The 22,638-nt window shown below is 42.8% G+C and overlaps 1 protein-coding gene across 2 annotated transcripts; it reads left to right on the top strand.

The window, feature by feature from the left end:
- Positions 1-282: 282 nt before the first annotated feature.
- On the top strand, positions 283-21,804 carry LOC106575033 (uncharacterized). Of its 2 annotated transcripts, none has more exons than XM_045699637.1 (8): positions 283-825; positions 2,847-2,964; positions 4,014-4,259; positions 18,796-19,233; positions 19,406-19,669; positions 19,825-19,985; positions 20,892-21,009; positions 21,141-21,804. In XM_045699637.1, the coding sequence occupies exons 1-8, from the start codon at positions 499-501 to the stop codon at positions 21,521-21,523; spliced, it is 2,055 nt and encodes a 684-aa protein (XP_045555593.1). In that variant the 5' UTR covers positions 283-498; the 3' UTR covers positions 21,524-21,804. The 2 variants fall into 2 exon arrangements, with proteins under 2 accessions (XP_045555593.1, XP_045555594.1); XM_045699638.1 differs by lacking the exons at positions 283-825; positions 2,847-2,964; positions 4,014-4,259 and adding exons at positions 14,362-15,358; positions 16,990-17,107; positions 18,362-18,607.
- Positions 21,805-22,638: the final 834 nt, after the last annotated feature.

Raw genomic sequence — 22,638 nt, forward strand, 5'->3', positions numbered from 1 at the left:
AGAAGAGAAAAATACTTTAATTAATCCATACGAGATGGAAAAACCAAGACAGAAGAGCGGAGGGTTGACCCCAAAACCCACCGACCCAAATAAATCCAAGGACTGCAGTAGGTAGGTGATGGATTGGTTTGATAAAGGATTTAAAAGTGGCCCGTTTCTGCTCTCTCGTCAACTCCGCTGTGAGGCAGTCCATATGGGGAATGAAAGAAGGCTGTGGAAGGGTGTCTAAGAGGGTAAGGATTTCATTACAGTACTTAGCTTTGACAGGCTGTAAGCGGGGAAAAATATGTTGTTTTCCAAACATGGTTCGGGGAGGGGTGAAGTTAGGGAGAGAGGGGGAGAGAGATAAAAACTCAAGTGTTGGACGCTGTGTTTACAAAGTGTGGGAGAGACTGAAGAGAGTGCTGACTGTACAATTAGTAGCTAACTTGTCATTTCAACATCAGTGCTACTGTATATCAGAGCAGTTGAAGTAAAATTATCGTATCTCAGATTTTTATGGAACCTTCAGGCACAAATCACAAAGATGAGAAGGACACTGCTTTCATGAAAGTAGAGGAGGAGGAGAAGGAGAAAGATGAGGAAGACGAAGAGGAGGAAGATGAAGATGAGGAGGAGGAGGAAGACGATAGCGAGACAACAGTGATAGACGGTGAAGAGGAATCAGATGACAAAGCCAAGGAGACTGAACCCCAGCAGCAGGAGAAGCAGGCCTGGGCCCCCACTACCTACTCCAAGTTTGGTAAAGAGGTGTTCTGCTACGTAGGACAGGAGATCAGCATCTTTGAGGCCTTGGACTCTTACGGTGCTGTCATCTGGCCAGCGGTGAGTCAGTCTACTATTGAACATGACATTCATAGATAACGATGATAGCATTGATGACGATTAGGATGGAAGGAAGGAGGGAGATACCACAGTGGTCTGAAACTCCTGGTTTACAAACCACATCAGGGCTGCAAATCACATTATTCTGGCTTGCAAATGTGCTGTAATTATTATTGTAATCCAGCCAGATTGAGAAGATCCAACAGTTGGAATCTTTAATCTCACTCAACCTGTATAAGAATGACTGCCAGGGAAGGAAAATTCACTAATCAGACTTCCTAAATCATATGAACTGAAACAGCCATCTCAGTAACAGTGGCAATAAGTCAAACTTGTAATTAGTTTAGAAAAATGAATGTTATCTAATTTTGTGTAGCATAAGATTAATCACTCAATGTATATGCAGAAACACAGGTATTGAAACCAACAATTCTAAAAATCAACCTACAATAGAGCATGCTGGGAAATATGATGAGGATGGATGCGGTATTAAAGTGTTTTTTATTAAACATGAATTTGTAATTTTACTCAACAAGCTTGTTCAAATTCAGCTCACTTCGAGGACTTAACAAAGTAGCTCAAATTCTTTTCCTTTTGAAGTCCAATGAACTCACAGAATAATGATGATTAATGAAGTTCTAACAACTACAATGATGGTTTCTATAGTAACTATGGTTGAAGTTCTAACAATTATAATGATGGTTTCTATAGTAACTATGGTTGAAGTTCTAACAACTACAATGATGGTTTCTATAGTAACTATGGCTGAAGTTCTAACAACTATAATGATGGTTTCTATAGTAACTAAGGTTGAAGTTCAAACAACTATAATGATGGTTTCTATAGTAACTATGGTTGAAGTTCTAACAACTATAATGATGGTTTCTATAGTAACTATGGTTGAAGTTCAAACAACTACAATGATGGTTTCTATAGTAACTATGGTTGAAGTTCTAACAACTGTAATGATGGTTTCTATAGTAACTGATGTTGAAGTTCTAACAACTATAATGATGGTTTCTATAGTAACTATGGTTGAAGTTCTAACAACTATAATGAGGGTTTCTATAGTAACTATGGTTGAAGTTCTAACAACTATAATGATGGTTTCTATAGTAACTGATGTTGAAGTTCTAACAACTATAATGATGGTTTCTATAGTAACTATGGATGAAGTTCTAACAACTATAATGATGGTTTCTATAGTAACTATGGTTGATGTTCTAACAACTAATGATGGTTTCTATAGTAACTATGGTTGAAGTTCTAACAACTATAATGATGGTTTCTATAGTAACTATGGTTGAAGGTCTAACAACTATAATGATGGTTTCTATAGTAACTATGGTTGAAGTTCTAACAACTATAATGATGGTTTCTATAGTAACTATGGTTGAAGTTCTAACAACTATAATGATGGTTTCTATAGTAACTATGGTTGAAGGTCTAACAACTATAATGATGGTTTCTATAGTAACTATGGTTGAAGTTCTAACAACTATAATGATGGTTTCTATAGTAACTATGGTTGAAGTTCTAACAACTGTAATGATGGTTTCTATAGTAACTATGGTTGAAGTTCTAACAACTAATGATGGTTTCTATAGTAACTATGGTTGAAGTTCTAACAACTATAATGATGGTTTCTATAGTAACTGATGTTGAAGTTCTAACAACTATAATGAGGGTTTCTATAGTAACTATGGTTGAAGTTATAACAACTATAATGATGGTTTCTATAGTAACTATGGTTGAAGTTCTAACAACTATAATGATGGTTTCTATAGCAACTATGGTTGAAGTTCTAACAACTATAATGATGGTTTCTATAGTAACTAGAAGTTCTAACAACTATAATGATGGTTTCTATAGTAACTAGAAATTCTAACAACTATAATGATGGTTTCTATAGTAACTATGGTTGAAGTTCTAACAACTATAATGATGGTTTCTATAGTAACTATGGTTGAAGTTCTAACAACTACAATGATGGTTTCTATGGTAACTGTGGTTGCCTGCAGGCGTTGGCTCTGTGTCACTACCTAGAGACCAACGTTGAGCAGGTGAACCTGGTGGACAAGGCCGTGCTGGAGCTAGGAGCAGGCCCTGGCCTAGTGTCTATTGTAGCCACACTCCTAGGTGAGTCTGAGCTTTAAATTTACTCATATTGTACATCTGAGAAGATCGGAGAGGTGTAAGAAATATGGCAACATTTCTACCTAGCCTATCAAGGTGGCTAGCAAGGTGGAGGAGGTCCTACCAAGGTGGATAGCAAGGTGGAGGAGGTCCTACCAAGGTCGATAGCAAGGTGGAGGAGGTCCTATCAAGGTGGAGGAGGTCCTAACAAGGTGGAGGAGGTCCTATCAAGGTGGAGGAGGTCCTATCAAGGTGGAGGAGGTCCTAGCAAGGTGGAGGAGGTCCTAGCAAGGTGGAGGAGGTCCTAACAAGGTGGAGGAGGTCCTAACAAGGTGGAGGAGGTCCTAGCAAGGTGGAGGAGGTCCTAACAAGGTGGAGGAGGTCCTATCAAGGTGGAGGAGGTCCTATCAAGGTGGAGGAGGTCCTATCAAGTTGGAGGAGATCCTACCAATCAAGGTGGAGGAGGTTCTATCAAGGTGGAGGAGGTCCTATCAAGGTGGAGGAGGTCCTATCAAGGTGGAGGAGGTCCTATCGAGGTGGAGGAGGTCCTATCAAGGTGGAGGAGGTCCAATCAAGGTGGCTAGCAAGGTGGAGGAGGTCCTAGCAAGGTGGAGGAGGTCCTATCGAGGTGGAGGAGGTCCTATCGAGGTGGAGGAGGTCCTATCAAGGTGGAGGAGGTCCAATCAAGGTGGCTAGCTAGGTGAAGGAGGTCCTATCAAGGTGGAGGAGGTCCTATCTAGGTGGAGGAGGTCCTACCAAGGTGGAGGAGGTCCTATCAAGGTGGCTAGCAAGGTGGAGGAGGTCTTATCAAGTTGGAGGAGGTCCTATCAAGGTGGAGGAGGTCCTAGCAAGGTGGAGTAGGTCCTATCAAGGTGGAGGAGATCCTATCAAGGTGGAGGAGGTCCTAGCATTTTATACCACTTACACCTATCCAATCTTTTCAGATCTGCTTGAAGTGTCCTCGGCACTAGACGACTAGAGGCTAGGGGTTGATTGGGTACTGGCCACCTGTGTGTCTGTTAGTTGATTAACAGAGTGCTTCCTGTCCCCAGGTGCCTGGGTCACAGCTACAGACCTACCAGAGATCATAGGTAACCTGAGAGCCAACCTACTCCGTAACACCAGAGGGCGCTGTAGGTACACTCCCCAAGCTGCAGCTCTGTCCTGGGGTCCTGAGGTGGAACGCACCTACCCCAGATCCGTCTATCGCTATGACTACGTGCTGGCGGCTGACGTGGTGTATCACCATGACTACCTGGAAGAGCTGCTGTTCACCATGAGATACTTCTGCCGGCCAGGTTGATTGATTGATTGATTGATTGGATGAATTGTTGATTCATTGATAGATTCATTGAGCAGTTTAAAAGTACAACAAATCCCAGAATGTACCGGAATGAAAGCCTTAAACAACTCATATCATTTCCTTTAGGAACCACTCTGATCTGGGCCAACAAGGTCCGTTTCCCCTCAGACCTGGTATTCACTGAGGACTTCAAGAACACCTTCAACACCACCCTGCTGGCTGAGATGGGAGAGGTTAAGATCTTCAAGGCCACGTACAGAGAGACAGAGGAACACCTTCAACACCACCCTGCTGGCTGAGATGGGAGAGGTTTATGCCCATGTGTAAAAAGGTAGGGATTAGGGAAGACAAAGGAATAGGGGACATCCTGCAGACTATGCCAAATGTAACCAAGACTTCCTGTCCCTTCTTCCTCTGAGAAATGCTTGAAGACAGAAGACGGCCATCTTGGCTGATGATAATGGACGTTGATGGACTACTGATGATGTCAGTTGTTGATGTTTGATGTTCTACTTACTACTTACCTGCTATATGTAGTACTTTATTGTTTAATTAGTTGTTACATGTAGTTTGTATTGATAATATTATTAATGTATTTACTTTGCTGTCTTGTTCCATTTTGTATTAAAATATAATTTGTTATGGACATAAAATCTCTAGTAAAAGTCGACACACTCTTTGCACATTCAACCTTTTGCCGCCCTAAACTTATCAAAACATGTATTACATTGAATTTCTTTCCTACCAATCTGCACAACCAACTCCACATCTTCAAAAGTAAAATAGAAATTATAGAAAATGTTCCAAATTAAATCAAAAAATTGTCTTCACCTCCCCCAGAGTTAATACTTGGTGGAAGAACCTTTGGCAGCCATTACAGCTGTGGATCATTGTGAATAAGATCCTACCGACTTTACACAACTCTTAGGGAAACAGACACTCAGTTGGCCCGTTTATTAGGTACACCTATGTAGCACCAGGTCAGACCCCCCCCCTTGCCACCAGAACAGTCTGAATTCTTCGGGGCGTGGATTCTACAAGGTGTGGCGTTCAAAGAACAGAAATTGGACAGCTCTCCGGTAAATAACCATACATTGACGTATTTTTATTGCCGAACAACCGTTTGGGGTATGAGCCCTTCTTCGGCGTGCAAGGCAATGGCAACCAATGTCACAACAACAAAACCTCACAGGTGAGAGCATCCTTCTAAATTCCAAGTCAGTATCGGCCCAATCAAGACATCCCAGCAGAGGAAGCTGTGTGGGGAAACATGACAATCAAGTAAAGACACGTAGACGCACAATTACACTTACATTATGATGTCATTTACCGGTCATTATGATGTCATTACCTGGTCATTATGATGTCATTAGCGGTCATTATGATGTTATTTACCGGTCATTATGATGTCGTTACCTGGTCATTATGATGTCATTAGCGGTCATTATGATGTCGTTACCGGTCATTATGATGTCATTACTGGTCATTATGATGTCATTACCTAAATGTTTGGTCTGTTTAGAACGTACTAGAAAAAGACCATTCCTCATTGAGAACTGCTGGAGTGATCAAGCGATCTATCCAATGTGTCTCTCTTTGGTGAAGTAATTTATCCCCATCTCCTCCACTAGGTGGCGCCTTCACCAATTCAACACCCATATAACGAAAGGTACTTAGTTCATGATTACGGCTGTTGAAATGCCTGGCAACAGGTGGTTTCTCATCATGATTACGGCTGTTGAAATGCAAAGAAACAGGTGGTTTCTCATCATGATTACGGCTGTTGAAATGCAAAGAAACAGGTGGTTTCTCATCATGATTACGGCTGTTGAATTGCCTGGCAACAGGTGGTTTCTCATCATGATTACGGCTGTTGAAATGCCTGGCAACAGGTGGTTTCTCATCATGATTACGGCTGTTGAAATGCCTGGCAACAGGTGGTTTTTCATCATGATTACGGCTGTTGAAATGCCTGGCAACAGGTGGTTTCTCATCATGATTACGGCTGTTGAAATGCCTGGCAACAGGTGATTTTTCATCATGATTACGGCTGTTGAAATGCCTGGCAACAGGTGGTTTTTCATCATGATTACGGCTGTTGAAATGCCTGGCAACAGGTGGTTTTTCATCATGATTACGGCTGTTGAAATGCCTGGCAACAGGTGATTTCTCATCATGATTACGGCTGTTGAAATGCCTGGCAACAGCTGGTTTTTCATCATGATTACGGCTGTTGAAATGCCTGGCAACAGGTGGTTTTTTATCATGATTACGGCTGTTGAAATGCCTCGCAACAGGTGAATTCTCATCATGATTACGGCTGTTGAAATGCCCGGCAACAGGTGATTTCTCATCATGATTACGGCTGTTGAATTGCCTGGCAACAGGTGGTTTCTCATCATGATTACGGCTGTTGAAATACCTAGCAACAGGTGGTTTCTCATCATGATTACGGCTGTTGAATTGCCTGGCAACAGGTGGTTTCTCATCATGATTACGGCTGTTGAAATGCCTGGCAACAGGTGGTTTTTCATCACGGTTGTGACTGGAGCTCCTACGCTCACATATCTTTGTCTGGTGTTGACGTTTGGTCTCACGGTACCCACATAACAAAAGGTTACAGGAAGACTATACAGGAGATATCAAACACGTTACATGTTATTCTACCTCAAACCTTTATCCTCTGACCGTAATGAGGATGGAGTAGAGCGTGTCCTCATGGCATAACAGGAAATGCAGTTGTGACAAAGGGAAATTTGCCATCTGGTATGATAGACGTGAAATGCAATGCCTTTTTTTCTTAGGCAAATCTTACCTTACTAAACAATCCCCCCTTGTTTGTTTTTTTTGGGGGGGGGGGGGGGACGCTAAGTAATATGTACCAGTGTCTATTAACCCCTTCCTTGATCAACCTTGAGACGGGACTGTAGGTGGGAACCAAAGTTGCAGAGAGGGAAGAGAGGAATTCTGTTGACATGGATGACATCATGCATTCAGCTCCGTTTGTCTTCCTCTCTTTTTAAGGAAATTTGTCCAATAAGTCTTCTTTATACCGTCTTGCTTTGAATCGTTCACGTAAATCTTTGGTATGTACATCAAATGATAAATCAGAGTTACAAAATATGCCTAATGCGGAAGAGTTTTTTTTATATAGGGTTAACTATTTATTAATGAGGGTGTTTGATAACTGCTGATATGAAGAAAGGGATTTCTATCCATGTCTTTTCTATACATCTCAGTGTGTAAGCCATTGTTATCTTTCTTAACCGAAACATCCAAAAAAGGAAACATGTTCTTTATCGGATACTAACGTAAATTTAATGGACGGAATCCTGCAATTCAAGATCATATCACCTGACCAAATCAACAAAATATCATCGATATATCTCAAACATTTTCATAAACTTAGAATAGGGATTATTATCGGATTCAAAGTCCAACTGAACTTTCCCCATAAATAAATTAGCATAATTAAGCGGAACTGGCGACCCCATTGTCACGTCCTGACCATAGTAAGTGGTTATTTTCTATGGTAGAGTAGGTCAGGGCGTGACAATGGGGGTGTTTGTCTGTGTTTTGTATTTCTATGTTCAGTTTCTAATTTTGTATTTCTATGTTGGTTTTGTTTGGTAATGATCTCCAATTAGAGGCAGCCGGTTGACGTTGTCTCTAATTGGAGGTCATATTTAAGGTGATGTTTGCACCACCTGTTTTTGTGGGTGATTCATTTTTGAATAGTGTGTTTTCCTCTCTGCGTCACGGTTTGGTGTTTTTTTCATTGCAGGAATCTGTTGCAGCTCCAGTCAACTACAAAACCCACAATGGCATACCATCTCTCTGGGGCCAGCAAACGTACCTGAACACGATAATACCGCGGTCGATGTCAGCATGTGAAGTAGCTAGCTAGCTGTAAAAATCATCGCCTTTAACAAACGGAACCACACAATTTAGGAGTCTACAATCTCTACATGTTCAAGATGCAGATCGTCTGCTATGCAGTGGGTAGGCTCTGACATTGCTACAAACAATACAGGACGTGACGTCACGACACAGGAAGTTGGACAATAAAGGCTGTCATGTGAACGGCTCTGAGGGCAAGTGGAGAGAGAAGAGAAAGTGACATTGCAACGATGATAGTCGGAGGAAAAACAAAGTTGAATAATTTGGTGTGAGATCACATCTCAGTGAAATACATACCTTTGTCATGACGATATAGACAGATGGATGTGTCCTAAACCAGTCTGTCCATACTATCTATCGATATAGACAGATGGACGTGTCCTAAACCAGTCTGTCCATACTATCTATCGATATAGACAGATGGACGTGTCCTAAACCAGTCTGTCCATACTATCTATCGATATAGACAGATGGACGTGTCCTAAACCAGTCTGTCCATACTATCTATCGATATAGACAGATGGACGTGTCCTAAACCAGTCTGTCCATACTATCTATCGATATAGACAGATGGACGTGTCCTAAACCAGTCTGTCCATACTATCTATCGATATAGACAGATGGACGTGTCCTAAACCAGTCTGTCCATACTATCTATCGATATAGACAGATGGACGTGTCCTAAACCAGTCTGTCCATACTATCTATCGATATAGACAGATGGACGTGTCCTAAACCAGTCTGTCCATACTATCTATCGATATAGACAGATGGACGTGTCCTAAACCAGTCTGTCCATACTATCTATCGATATAGACAGATGGACGTGTCCTAAACCAGTCTGTCCATACTATCTATCGATATAGACAGATGGACGTGTCCTAAACCAGTCTGTCCATACTATCTATCGATATAGACAGATGGACGTGTCCTAAACCAGTCTGTCCATACTATCTATCGATATAGACAGATGGACGTGTCCTAAACCAGTCTGTCCATACTATCTATCGATATAGACAGATGGACGTGTCCTAAACCAGTCTGTCCATACTATCTATCGGCTGATTTGGTGATCTGGTCCGTCGTTGTTTTAACAGTTCGTTTTTCTCCAGTGACGAGAACCTTATCGTGAAAGATTTCGGGCAACAAAACGATTTTCCTGATTTCACAGACGGACCCACTTCGAAGTTAATAAATCACGGTGACGATTGTTATTTTGACCCACTCATAGAACATAGACTCACCAAAATTGATAGGAGTTTCATTCTGGAGTGGACTATCCCTTTAAGGTCAAGGGAGGCTCAGCCCACCTCCACTCACTTCTGCAGCTTCCTGAAGGTGTCCGTCAGGGATTTGGCCCCGCCCTCGTCTGCCCTTTCGACGCCCCCCCTCGTCTGCCCTTTCGACGCCCCCCGAGAAAGATCCATGAAGACATAACTCATCCATCAATCATCCTGAGACATCTTAAGACATACCTCATCCTATTTCAGTCTCACTAAGTGGTGATATGGGTTTCCCATAGATTTCCTCTTGGCTGGGGATACCCCTCAATCTCCCATTCCATAAAGCTATGCTTCCAACACAGCTACATTAGTCATTGACCTCACCGTAATGTAGACAGTGGTATTTTAGTGATCCAAACGAACCCGGGAACCAGAGAACTCCCTGTTTTTAATTAGCCCTCATTTCTAAGTGTCCCCTACAAGGAGGCTAAATCAGACCCAGAGGATAAGACTGTTACTAAACCTGCTCCAGATATACCAGAGTCAAGCCAACACAGGTCACGACTCAGGACAGATATTACAAGCCACATACACTGAGTGGACAAAACATTAAGAACACCTGGTCCAGATATACCAGAGTCAAGCCAACACAGGTCACGACTCAGGACAGATATTACATGGATTGTATTTGTGTTGTTGTGTATGTGTTGTTGTGACTGTAGCCTTCATGAAATGTTGGAGTATTCAGACTGTAGCCTTCATGAAATGTTGGAGTATTCAGACTGTAGCCTTCATGAAATGTTGTAGTATTCAGACTGTAGCCTTCATGAAATGTTGGGAGTATTCAGACTGTAGCCTTCATGAAATGTTGTGAGTATTCAGACTGTAGCCTTCATGAAATGTTGTGAGTATTCAGACTGTAGCCTTCATGAAATGTTGGGATTATTCAGACTGTAGCCTTCATGAAATGTTGGGAGTATTCAGACTGTAGCCTTCATGAAATGTTGGAGTATTCAGACTGTAGCCTTCATGAAATGTTGTGAGTATTCAGACTGTAGCCTTCATGAAATGTTGGGATTATTCAGACTGTAGCCTTCATGAAATTTTGTAGTATTCAGACTGTAGCCTTCATGAAATGTTGTACTATTCAGACTGTAGCCTTCATGAAATGTTGGAGTATTCAGACTGTAGCCTTCATGAAATGTTGGAGTATTCAGACTGTAGCCTTCATGAAATGTTGTAGTATTCAGACTGTAGCCTTCATGAAATGTTGTGAGTATTCAGACTGTAGCCTTCATGAAATGTTGGGATTATTCAGACTGTAGCCTTCATGAAATGTTGGGATTATTCAGACTGTAGCCTTCATGAAATGTTGGGAGTATTCAGACTGTAGCCTTCATGAAATGTTGTGAGTAGTCAGAGTGTTTTATTGTTCTGTACCACTAGGCGATTGTTGTCTGTGACTGTGTTTTTGCTGCTGTTGACAGGCCAACCTCCCTGTTGTCTGTGACTGTGTTTTTGCTGCTGTTGACAGGCCAACCTCCCTGTGAAAACGATTAAAGAGATTAAAATAAACTTTCAACTACAGACGTCAATGTGAACTTTTCTCCCACTGAACATTCCACATTCAATCCATTTATAATAGCAGCGCAGTCCCACTTTCACTTTGTCTTTAAAATGAGACTGTATTGGAGCCAAAACTAGACGCCATTTATAACTGACAAACATACTGTCAATATCTGATGTGTTGACTCAGCCGTACTGTCCATCATCACTTCGATTCATAGAGTTTATCTCGGGATTTCGACAAAACAACTTTTGTTATGACGTGATCATTAGATAAATAAGGTTGTGATCTCAACATAACAAGGGAATCATTTTTTTAATTCAAATGTTCTTTTTGCACTTCCGTATTTGTTTACGTTTAGCTCCTTCAATTAGATCACCAATTAGAGAAGGCAAGCTGGTTGTTAACATGGGTGATGGACAGAGCAGGCAAGCTGGTTGTTAACATGGGTGATGGACAGAGCAGGCAAGCTGGTTGTTAACATGGGTGATGGACAGAGCAGGCAAGCTGGTTGTTAACATGGGTGATGGACAGAGCAGGCAAGCTGGTTGTTAACATGGGTGATGGACAGAGTAGGCAAGCTGGTTGTTAACATGGGTGATGGACAGAGTAGGCAAGCTGGTTGTTTACATGGGTGATGGACAGAGCAGGCAAGCTGGTTGTTTACATGGGTGATGGACAGACAAGTGTAGCCTACGGCACAAGATGCGACTGAAATTTTGCAGGTGGGGAGAGAGCAAGAGAGGCTTGAGGAAGCTTGAAGCGCTGTGGGCATCTTGTTACGACCTGCTTTATCTGAATCAGGTCTACAGAATTATACTTTGGAGGAGCTTCTAATGAAGAACTTTGAACGTCCTTTGAGCTAGCTAGCTTACAAGCTTGTGTGTGCAGAGCAGCACCAGAATTAAAAACACGTCTTACCTTTTTGTAGTTAATAAATCCAACGTGATAACTTGGCCAATAGCCTATGCTTTGGAGGGGGGGAGGGGCAGGTAGCCTAAACATGTATCAGGTAAAGATTTCCAGCTTGCAGGCAGACACTGGAATAAGTTTCTGAGTGACAGAGTGAGGGCTTTGCGTAGCCGCTTTGTTGCGTTTTGTTGTGGGACTTGAAAAAAAATGCCTGGAATGTAAAATAACGTTATTAGCCGGTTCCAATGCTTTTAAAATAACGCTTCTGTTCCCGGAACAGTATGGATAACTTTCGTTCCAGGTTCTGTTTCTGTTCCTTAACAATGTTCATTATTTTCCGGGGTTTTTGGTTCTGTTCCCGGAACCGGTTCCAACCCCATGATTTTGACACCAATCTTTTTGAGAATAATTTGAATTACTTCAGGGATTCTTGAAATACGGGACAATCAGAACAAAACAAAAATCACCAAAAAAATTGTTCTTAATATTAACAACATTTGATAAATTCTATATTTTGATAAACCAAAGTATCAGCTATCACTATCACACATGTAAAGGAACCGTCTCCTAATTTATTGGGGCAGAGGCGATGTCATACATTATTTTTACCCCCCCCCAACGTAAAAGATATCTTCACACACCCCTCTCATAGAAACAAATATTACCTTCTCGACCACAAATAACAATAACTGTAGCAACCCTGTGTTTATAAACGTGGATATCGACTTTTGCCACGTTCAATACCACGCAGGTGCTACGATCGTCGTAAGGAGGAGACCAAGGTGCAGCGTGGTAAGTGCTCATCATACATTTTATTATAACTCAGAACACTAAACAAAACAACAAACAAAGGCAAACGAACGTCACGTTCTTTTCTTTTCTTACTGAGCTGTACGAAAACAAGATCCCACAACTGAAGGAGTGGGGAGAAAGGGCTGCCTAAGTATGGTTCCCAATCAGAGACAACGAAAGACAGCTGCCTCCGATTAGGAACCATACTCAGCCAAAACACAAAGAAATACACAAACTAGATTGCCCACCCCACATCACACCCTGACCTAACCAAAATAGAGGAAGTAAAACGTCTCTCAAAGGTCAGGGCGTGACAGCAGGGGCCAGAAGATTGAGAGTTCGCCGACCACCCCGGACGGACAAGCTAACTTTCCCTGCCTGTTTTCATTAGACCGACACCACGATCAGAGCTGGCTGAGGACAATGATCAGCAAGGTGGAAATCTGACTGTCAACCGTTTTAATGCACCACAACCGAAAGCAAAGCATAGCGACATTGGGCGCTTCAACATCATGGTTTATGTTTTTCGACACCACCATCTGGATGAACGAACACAGGTTGCCTACAGGAGACTTTTGATGTAGCCTGATCAGATTAAAACATTGTGACTGGTTGTGTTTGTGCCACACATAAAAGGTAATACATTTTAAAAGTGAAATGACAAATGTTTAGGCTATATTGAAGCGTTAGGTTCTAGGTGCGTGAGAAGGAGCTGATCGCAGGGCCTGAAACTAACTTTTTGTGTCCAACAGCCAATGTGGCAGGTCGATAAAAAAAAATGGACCAGCCACTCAGATTTTTTAACCAGCCTAAATATTTTTCTGCCATAATTACACCCAAAAAACTGATGAGCATGCTTTGTAATGTTTCTAAAACAATAAATATATTACTAGTAAGAAGTAATGTGGTATATTGCCAATTTTTTAGTGATTTGAGTCTTTTAACCAAAATATCACACAGATCAGACAAACAAAAATGTTCAGCTGCCCCTTTAAGGACGGGAGGTTACCGTGGTAATGTGCCTGTGAGATTCTAACTAGTAGCTGACGTCTCTTTGCTAGCAGTCGAAACAAACTGAAACACTGAAAAACAACCTGGCTGCTGAACAAGACAAGAAACACTTTCAAGTAAATTAGAGCAACGTTTATTATGCCTGTGGCAGCGCTTCTAAAACAATCAGTCTTTCAGCACTTCGCTCACAGTGCTCACAGCTGCTCACAGCCCACAAGCCCAAAAGCCAGGCAGTGTTGCTGCACGACGAGGGTTTTAGGATTCCTAATTCTTTGTGTGATTACCAGCTATGAAACAAAATGGCAGAAATCATTTGAAAAAACGGCTACTGCACAGTTTATTTTGCCATAAATGTGCTCATACTTGACTTTTGAACTTTATTTTAATTTGCAAATGCCAGCGGAATGCTGGCACTGTGTAGCCCTGACCCCTGACCCCTCACCACCCGCCAACGTGACTGATGAAATAAACATCTTTACCCGCCATTGCCAAAAATCTACCCACATTTGGCGGGTGGCTGGTGTTAATTTCAGGCCCTGTCCTCAGTTGCTTCATGACTCTAAAACCTAATTAAAATAAACATATTTGAACCAAAATTCATATCCTATCTTAGTATATCAGGGAGATGGAGTTGACAGTTTACGGTGACTTCAATATTGTTTGTTTAAATCTAAAATGTGTTTGTGTGTGTGTTTCAGATGGTTCCGTCTCTAAATATAGAGTTGGGTTGGTGTGATGAAGGATTCTGATTCCGATAAAGTCTTAAAACCTCGACTCTGAGACGACCCTGCAGGATTCTGATAAAGTCTTAAAACCTCGACTCTGAGACTTCCTAAGACGCAGTTACAACGATCTTCAACAAGAAGAAGAGAAAAATACTTTAATTAATCCATACGAGATGGAAAAACCAAGACAGAAGAGCGGAGGGTTGACCCCAAAACCCACCGACCCAAATAAATCCAAGGACTGCAGTAGGTAGGTGATGGATTGGTTTGATAAAGGATTTAAAAGTGGCCCGTTTCTGCTCTCTCGTCAACTCCGCTGTGAGGCAGTCCATATGGGGAATGAAAGAGGGCTGTGGAAGGGTGTCTAAGAGGGTAAGGATTTCATTACAGTACTTAGCTTTGACAGGCTGTAAGCGGGGAAAAATATGTTGTTTTCCAAACATGGTTCGGGGAGGGGTGAAGTTAGGGAGAGAGGGGGAGAGAGATAAAAACTCAAGTGTTGGACGCTGTGTTTACAAAGTGTGGGAGAGACTGAAGAGAGTGCTGACTGTACAATTAGTAGCTAACTTGTCATTTCAAAATCAGTGCTACTGTATATCAGAGCAGTTGAAGTAAAATAATCGTATCTCAGATTTTTATGGAACCTTCAGGCACAAATCACAAAGATGAGAAGGACACTGCTTTCATGAAAGTAGAGGAGGAGGAGAAGGAGAAAGATGAGGAAGACGAAGAGGAGGAAGATGAAGATGAGGAGGAGGAGAAAGACGATAGCGAGACAACAGTGATAGACGGTGAAGAGGAATCAGATGACAAAGCCAAGGAGACTGAACCCCAGCAGCAGGAGAAGCAGGCCTGGGCCCCCACTACCTACTCCAAGTTTGGTAAAGAGGTGTTCTGCTACGTAGGACAGGAGATCAGCATCTTTGAGGCCTTGGACTCTTACGGTGCTGTCATCTGGCCAGCGGTGAGTCAGTCTACTATTGAACATGACATTCATGGATGGATGTAGGATAACGATTAATTAATATGATGGAGATGGATGATGATGATAATGTTGGAGATGGGGATGATGACGACGGATGGATGGATGGATGGATGGACGGATGGACGGATGGATGAATGGGTGGGTGGATGGATGAATGGGTTGGTGGGTGGATGGATGGATGGATGGATTGAGGGATGGATGGATGGATGAATGGGTGGATGGATGAATGGGTGGGTGGGCGGATGGATGTATGTATGGATGGATGGATGGATGGATGGATGGATGGATGGATGGATGGATGGATGGATGGATGGATGGAGAGATGGATGGGTGGATGGATGGATGGAGGGATGGATGGAGGGATGGATGGATGGATGGTTGGGTGGGTGGGCGGATGGATGGATGGATGGATGGATGGCTGGGTGGGTGGGTGGGCGGATGGATGGATGGATGGATGGATGGGTGAGTGGGTGGATGGATGGATGGATGAATGGAGAGATGGATGGGTGGGCGGGTGCGTGGGTGGGTGGGTGGGTGGGTGGGTGGGTGGGTGGGTGGATGGATGGATGGATGGATGGGTTGATGGATGCACGATGATAATAATTTGACATTTTGATGTTCTAACAACTATAATGATGGTTTCTATAGTAACTATGGTTGAAGTTCTAACAACTATAATGATGGTTTCTATAGTAACTATGGTTGAAGTTCTAACAACTACAATGATGGTTTCTATAGTAACTATGGTTGAAGTTCTAACAACTATAATGATGGTTTCTATAGTAACTATGGTTGAAGTTCTAACAACTATAATGATGGTTTCTATAGTAACTATGGTTGAAGTTCTAACAACTAATGATGGTTTCTATAGTAACTATGGTTGAAGTTCTAACAACTATAATGATGGTTTCTATAGTAACTATGGTTGAAGTTCTAACAACTGTAATGATGGTTTCTATAGTAACTATGGTTGAAGTTCTAACAACTATAATGATGGTTTCTATAGTAACTATGGTTGAAGTTCTAACAACTATAATGATGGTTTCTATAGTAACTATGGTTGAAGTTCTAACAACTATAATGATGGTTTCTATAGTAACTATGGTTGAAGTTCTAACAACTATAATGATGGTTTCTATAGCAACTATGGTTGAAGTTCTAACAACTGTAATGATGGTTTCTATAGTAACTATAGCTGAAGTTATAACAACTATAATGATGGTTTCTATAGTAACTATGGTTGAAGTTCTAACAACTATAATGATGGTTTCTATAGTAACTATGATTGAAGTTCTAACAACTATAATGATGGTTTCTATAGCAACTATGGTTGAAGTTCTAACAACTATAATGATGGTTTCTATAGTAACTATGGTTGAAGTTCTAACAACTATAATGATGGTTTCTATGGTAAATATGGTTGAAGTTCTAACAACTATTATGTTGGTTTCTATAGTAACTATGGCTGAAGTTTTAACAACTATAATGATGGTTTCTATAGTAACTATGGTTGAAGTTCTAACAACTATAATGATGGTTTCTATAGTAACTGTGGCTGAAGTTCTAACAACTATAATGATGGTTTCTATAGTAACTGTGGTTGCCTGCAGGCGTTGGCTCTGTGTCACTACCTAGAGACCAACGTTGAGCAGGTGAACCTGGTGGACAAGGCAGTGCTGGAGCTAGGAGCAGGCCCTGGCCTAGTGTCTATTGTAGCCACACTCCTAGGTGAGTCTGGGCATTAAATGTACTCATATTGAACATCTGAGAAGATCGGAGAGGTGTAAGTAATATGGCAACATTTCTACCTAGCCTATCAAGGTGGCTAGCAAGGTGGAGAAGGTCCTACCAAGGTGGATAGCAAGGTGGAGGAGGTCCTACCAAGGTGTCTAGCAAGGTGGAGGAGGTCCTGGCAAGGTGGATAGCAAGGTGGAGGAGGTCCTACCAAGGTGGCTAGCTAGGTGGAGGAGGTCCTATCAAGGTGGTTAGCAAGGTGGAGGAGGTCCTATTTGGTGGATAGCAAGGTGGAGGAGGTCCTATCAAAGTGGCTAGCTAGGTGGAGGAGGTCCTATCAAGGTGGATAGCAAGGTGGAGGAGGTCCTATCAAAGTGGCTAGCAAGGTGGAGGAGGTCCTATCAAGGTGGATAGCAAGGTGGAGGAGGTCCTATCAAGGTGGAGGAGGTCCTATCAATGTGGATAGCAAGGTGGAGGAGGTACTATCAAGGTGGAGGAGGTCCTGGCAATGTGGAGGAGGTCCTAGCAAGCTGGATAGCAAAGTGAAGGAGGTCCTGGCAATGTGGAGGAGGTCCTAGCAAGGTGGATAGCAAGGTGGAGGAGGTCCTACCAAGGTGGAGGAGGTTCTATCAAGGTAGAGGAGGTCCTATCAAGGTGGAGGAGGTCCTATCAAGGTGGAGGAGGTCCTATCAAGGTAGAGGAGGTCCTAGCAAGGTGGAGGAGGTCCTGGCAAGGTGGAGGAGGTCCTAGCAAGGTGGATAGCAAGGTGGAGGAGGTCCTATCAAGGTGGAGGAGGTCCTATCAAGGTGGAGGAGGTCCTATCAAGGTGGAGGAGGTCCTGGCAAGGTGGAGGAGGTCCTATCAAGGTGGAGGAGGTCCTATCAAGGTGGAGGAGGTCCTATCAAGGTGGAGGAGGTCCTATCAAGGTGGAGGAGGTCCTATCAAGGTGGCTAGCAAGGTGGAGGAGGTCCTACCAAGGTGGAGGAGGTCCTATTAAGGTGGCTAGCAAGGTGGAGGAGGTCCTACCAAGGTGGAGGAGGTCCTATCAAGGTGGAGGAGGTCCTATCAAGGTGGAGGAGGTCCTAGCAAGGTGGAGGAGGTCCTAGCATTCTATACCACTTACACCTATCCAATCTTTTCAGATCTGCATGGTGTCCTCGGCACTAGACGACTAGAGGCTAGGGGTTGATTGGGTACTGGCCACCTGTGTGTCTGTTAGTTGATTAACAGAGTGCTTCCTGTCCCCAGGTGCCTGGGTCACAGCTACAGACCTACCAGAGATCATTGGTAACCTGAGAGCCAACCTACTCCGTAACACAAGAGGGCGCTGTAGGTACACTCCCCAAGCTGCAGCTCTGTCCTGGGGTCCTGAGGTGGAACGCACCTACCCCAGATCCGTCTATCGCTATGACTACGTGCTGGCGGCTGACGTGGTGTATCACCATGACTACCTGGAAGAGCTGTTGTTCACCATGAGATACTTCTGCCGGCCAGGTTGATTGATTGATTGATTGATTGATTGAACAGTTAAAAAAAAATCCCAGAATATTTTATTTATTTTTTATTTCACCTTTATTTAACCAGGTAAGCTAGTGGAATATGGAATAAACAAGCGTACAGTCGATACCACAATATAACACATGAAAGCATTAAATGACGCGTATTTGTAATGTGATCCTCAGGAACCACTCTGATCTGGGCCAACAAGGTCCGCCTCAAAACAGACCTGAGCTTCACAGAGAACTTCCAGAACACCTTCAACACCACACTGCTGGCAGAGATTGGAGAAGTAAACATATTCATGGGCACGTGTCGAGAAACAGAGGAGGAACCAGAGCTGGTCCCAGGAAAACAACAGGAAGAAGAGGAGGAAGAACATGTCACAGAGGAGTGGAAATGGGAAAGGTTTACAGGAAATGGTTTACAGGAAATGGAGGAAGAGTTTAAGACAGATGAAACAACTGAGAATGAGGAAGAAGACGAGACACAGAAGAAGGTACTGAAAGAGGAGAAGGACAGAGAAAACCAGGAAGACTCTCAGGAGGATTGCAGAGACGATGAAGAGCAGCAGAATTCTGCTGGCTCACGTTCTACCTCCGAATCGGAGCTTGGGGGTCTTGGTGAGCATTCAACCTACTGTAAATATAGTAAATATAAGTTCTGAAAGGCCAGGGGGTGATCTCATTGTGTTGTTGAATTAGTTTAGTTTATTAGGATCCCCATTAACTACTGCACATGCAGCAGCTACTCTTCATGGATTGACTTGTGGTCTTCTTTATGTTTCTTGTGCAGAGGAGGCAGACACTCAGGACTCAAATGTCCAGCAGGAGGATAGACCAGTCCGGGTTGAGCAGTTTGTTGCGGAGGCAGACAAAAGGTCAGAGGAACAAGACAACAGTTTGGAGGAGGAGGAGGCTGATGCAGGTGATGGCAGTTGCCAAGCATGGGAGGAACATACGTTGGAACATAGTGATGAAGGATATGAGGATGATGATGATGGTGCAGAAAACACTAACTCCCGCTGTAGCACCGAAGTGACTGACGAAGACATTATCGGTGAGTCGTTGACACCATTATTTAACGCCTAGATACTCAGACTCAATCATTCAAGACCACAAGTCTACCATTGTCAGTACACACCCAGGAAATAGCAATGGTATGATCCATCCCTATTAGAATGTGAATGAGTGGTTTGTTCCATTCCTGTGTAGAGGAGTTGGACACCAAGGAAACCAAGGATACAGGAAATGCCCAGCTGGATAATACCCACGTCCCCTGGATACGACTGGACAGAGAGGTCTACTTCTATGCTGGGCACAAAATCAACATCGTAGAGGCAATGGACTCCCATGGCGGAGTGATATGGCCAGCAGTGAGTACAGTTCTACACTACATTTGGCGTTGTCGGCAGGAAAAATCACTACATTTGTCGTTGTCGGCAGGATAAATGGCTACATTTGGCGTTGTCGGCAGGAAAAATCACTACATTTGAAATGGTTCGCAGGATAAATCGTTACATTTGAAGTAGTCGGCAGGATAAATCACTACATTTGTCGTTGTCGAAAGGATAAATGGTTACATTTGGCGTTGTCGGCAGGATAAATGGCTACATTTGGAGTTGTCGGCAGGATAAATCACTACATTTGGCGTTGTCGGCAGGATAAATTGCTACATTTGGAGTTGTCGGCAGGATAAATCACTACATTTGGCGTAGTCGGCAGGATAAATCACTACATTTGGCGTTGTCGGCAGGATAAATGGCTACATTTGGCGTTGTCGGCAGGATAAATTGCTACATTTGGAGTTGTCGGCAGGATAAATCACTACATTTGGCGTAGTCGGCAGGATAAATCACTACATTTGGAGTTTTCGGCAGGATAAATCACTACATTTGGCGTAGTCGGCAGGATAAATCACTACATTTGGAGTTGTCGGGCAGGATAAATCACTACATTTGGCGTAGTCGGCAGGATAAATCACTACATTTGGAGTTGTCGGCAGGATAAATCACTACATTTGGCGTAGTCGGCAGGATAAATCACTACATTTGGCGTTGTCGGGCAGGATAAATCAATACACCAAACACTCACATGGAACAACAGGTAAGATGTCTTCTCGCCTTCCTGTTCAGAATGCTCTTCTACAGGGTAACAGACAAATGGACTACTGCCACCTAGTGGTGGACCTCTAAAAAGGTCCTACCTGCAACACACATGTGATGGAACACTAGGTGGTGATAGGCTACACATAGTAATAAAATGTATTTGCTCCCCTGCAGGCATTGGCTCTATGTAACTACCTGGAGACCAATACTGATGTGATAGATCTGAAAGGAAAGCAGGTTTTGGAACTGGGATCAGGGACAGGATTAGTGTCTATCGTTGCCAGTCTACTGGGTAAGTCTTACTGATCACCTTTGAGTTTTAGACTGTAATCCTATCAGCTGTTGTATCTGGTGATAGATGTCGTTTGTAGTCAGTTTTCTTCTTCTTCTTCTTAAAAAGCTCCTAATGTAATGTGTCCCCAGGTGCCCAGGTGACGGCCACCGACCTCCCAGACGTCCTTAGTAATCTGAGATACAACCTACTCCGAAACACCAGAGGGCGCTCTAAATATACACCTGAGGTGACAGCTCTAACCTGGGGTCCTGAGGTGGAACGCACCTACCCCAGATCCGTCTATCGCTATGACTACGTGCTGGCGGCTGACGTGGTGTATCACCTGGACTTGGAGGAGCTGTTGGTTACCATGAAATACTTCTGTTGTCCAGGAACCACTCTGATCTGGGCCAACAAGGTCCGCCTCAAGACAAACCTGGTATTCACTGAGGACTTCAAGAACACCTTCAACACCACCCTGCTGGCTGAGATGGGAGAGGTTAAGATCTTCAAGGCCACGTGTAAAAGGTAGGGATCACGGAAAGAAGGATGAGGAACTACTGTCGACATCCTGCCGACTGTAACCAAGACTTCCTGTCTTTTTCTTCTTCTTCCTCTGAGAAATGCTTGAAGACAGAAGACGGCCATCTTGGCTGATGATAATGGACGTTGATGGACTACTGATGATGTCAGTTGTTGATGTTTGATGTTCTACTTACTACTTACCTGCTATATGTTGTGCTTTATTGTTTACTTCGTTTTTTACACATGTACTTAGATAGTTGATATTAATATTAAAATGTTTGCACTTTGCTGTCTTGTTTCAGTTTGTTTGGTCAAATAATAATACCAATAATAATAATTATGGATATAGTAAGTATGCTTCTGGTGGACCCGAGAAATACATAACACACTCACAATGGTAGACAATTAGTCTTCCAAATCTTTATATTCAGAATTATTTTCCCCATTTGTGACATAATTCCATTACAGTGACTATGATAACAAAATAGTGTGTTGGTATTTTCCATATGTGGCCGAATAAAAATATTTATATAAAATAATACTAAATGTAACCGAGTTAAGAACATACTGTAAACTTACTCTCCACAGCTAGCTTGAAAGGTTGGATAATTTGTTTTTTAAACGACTAGCTAATTTAACTAGCTAAACAGAAAAAGCTAGGCTAACATTACTTTAATTCGCCACTTTACAAGCTAGCCAGCTAACTCTTCAAATAAACATACCAGATATATGACAGAGAGAGATACTGTATATACTGACCTGGTCAGAAAATCGAAACGTCAAACAACAACATACTGGAATGGGGGTCGGTCACAGTACAACAATACCACAACAACATACTGGAATGGGGGTTGCCTCCAATCTGCCATTTGAATCAGTTTACCCGGCAACCTCTGCCCTCTATGATAGGTTAAATCTAGAAATGGCCTGCTATTGGTTACCAAGTCAAAAACAAGTATAAAAGGTCACAGTACAACAATACCACAACAGAATCAGATACTGACATCACTCCCTCTCTCTGTGGACCAGCCATTTCCTTTAGCCCTGTCCCCCCCCATCAGACCCCCTCATACCGAGCTATGTAGGACATCACTCCCTCTCTCTGTGGACCAGCCATTTCCT

Source organism: Salmo salar, chromosome ssa17 (genome assembly GCF_905237065.1).
Source record: "Salmo salar chromosome ssa17, Ssal_v3.1, whole genome shotgun sequence".
NCBI classification, from domain to species: Eukaryota; Metazoa; Chordata; class Actinopteri; order Salmoniformes; family Salmonidae; genus Salmo; species Salmo salar.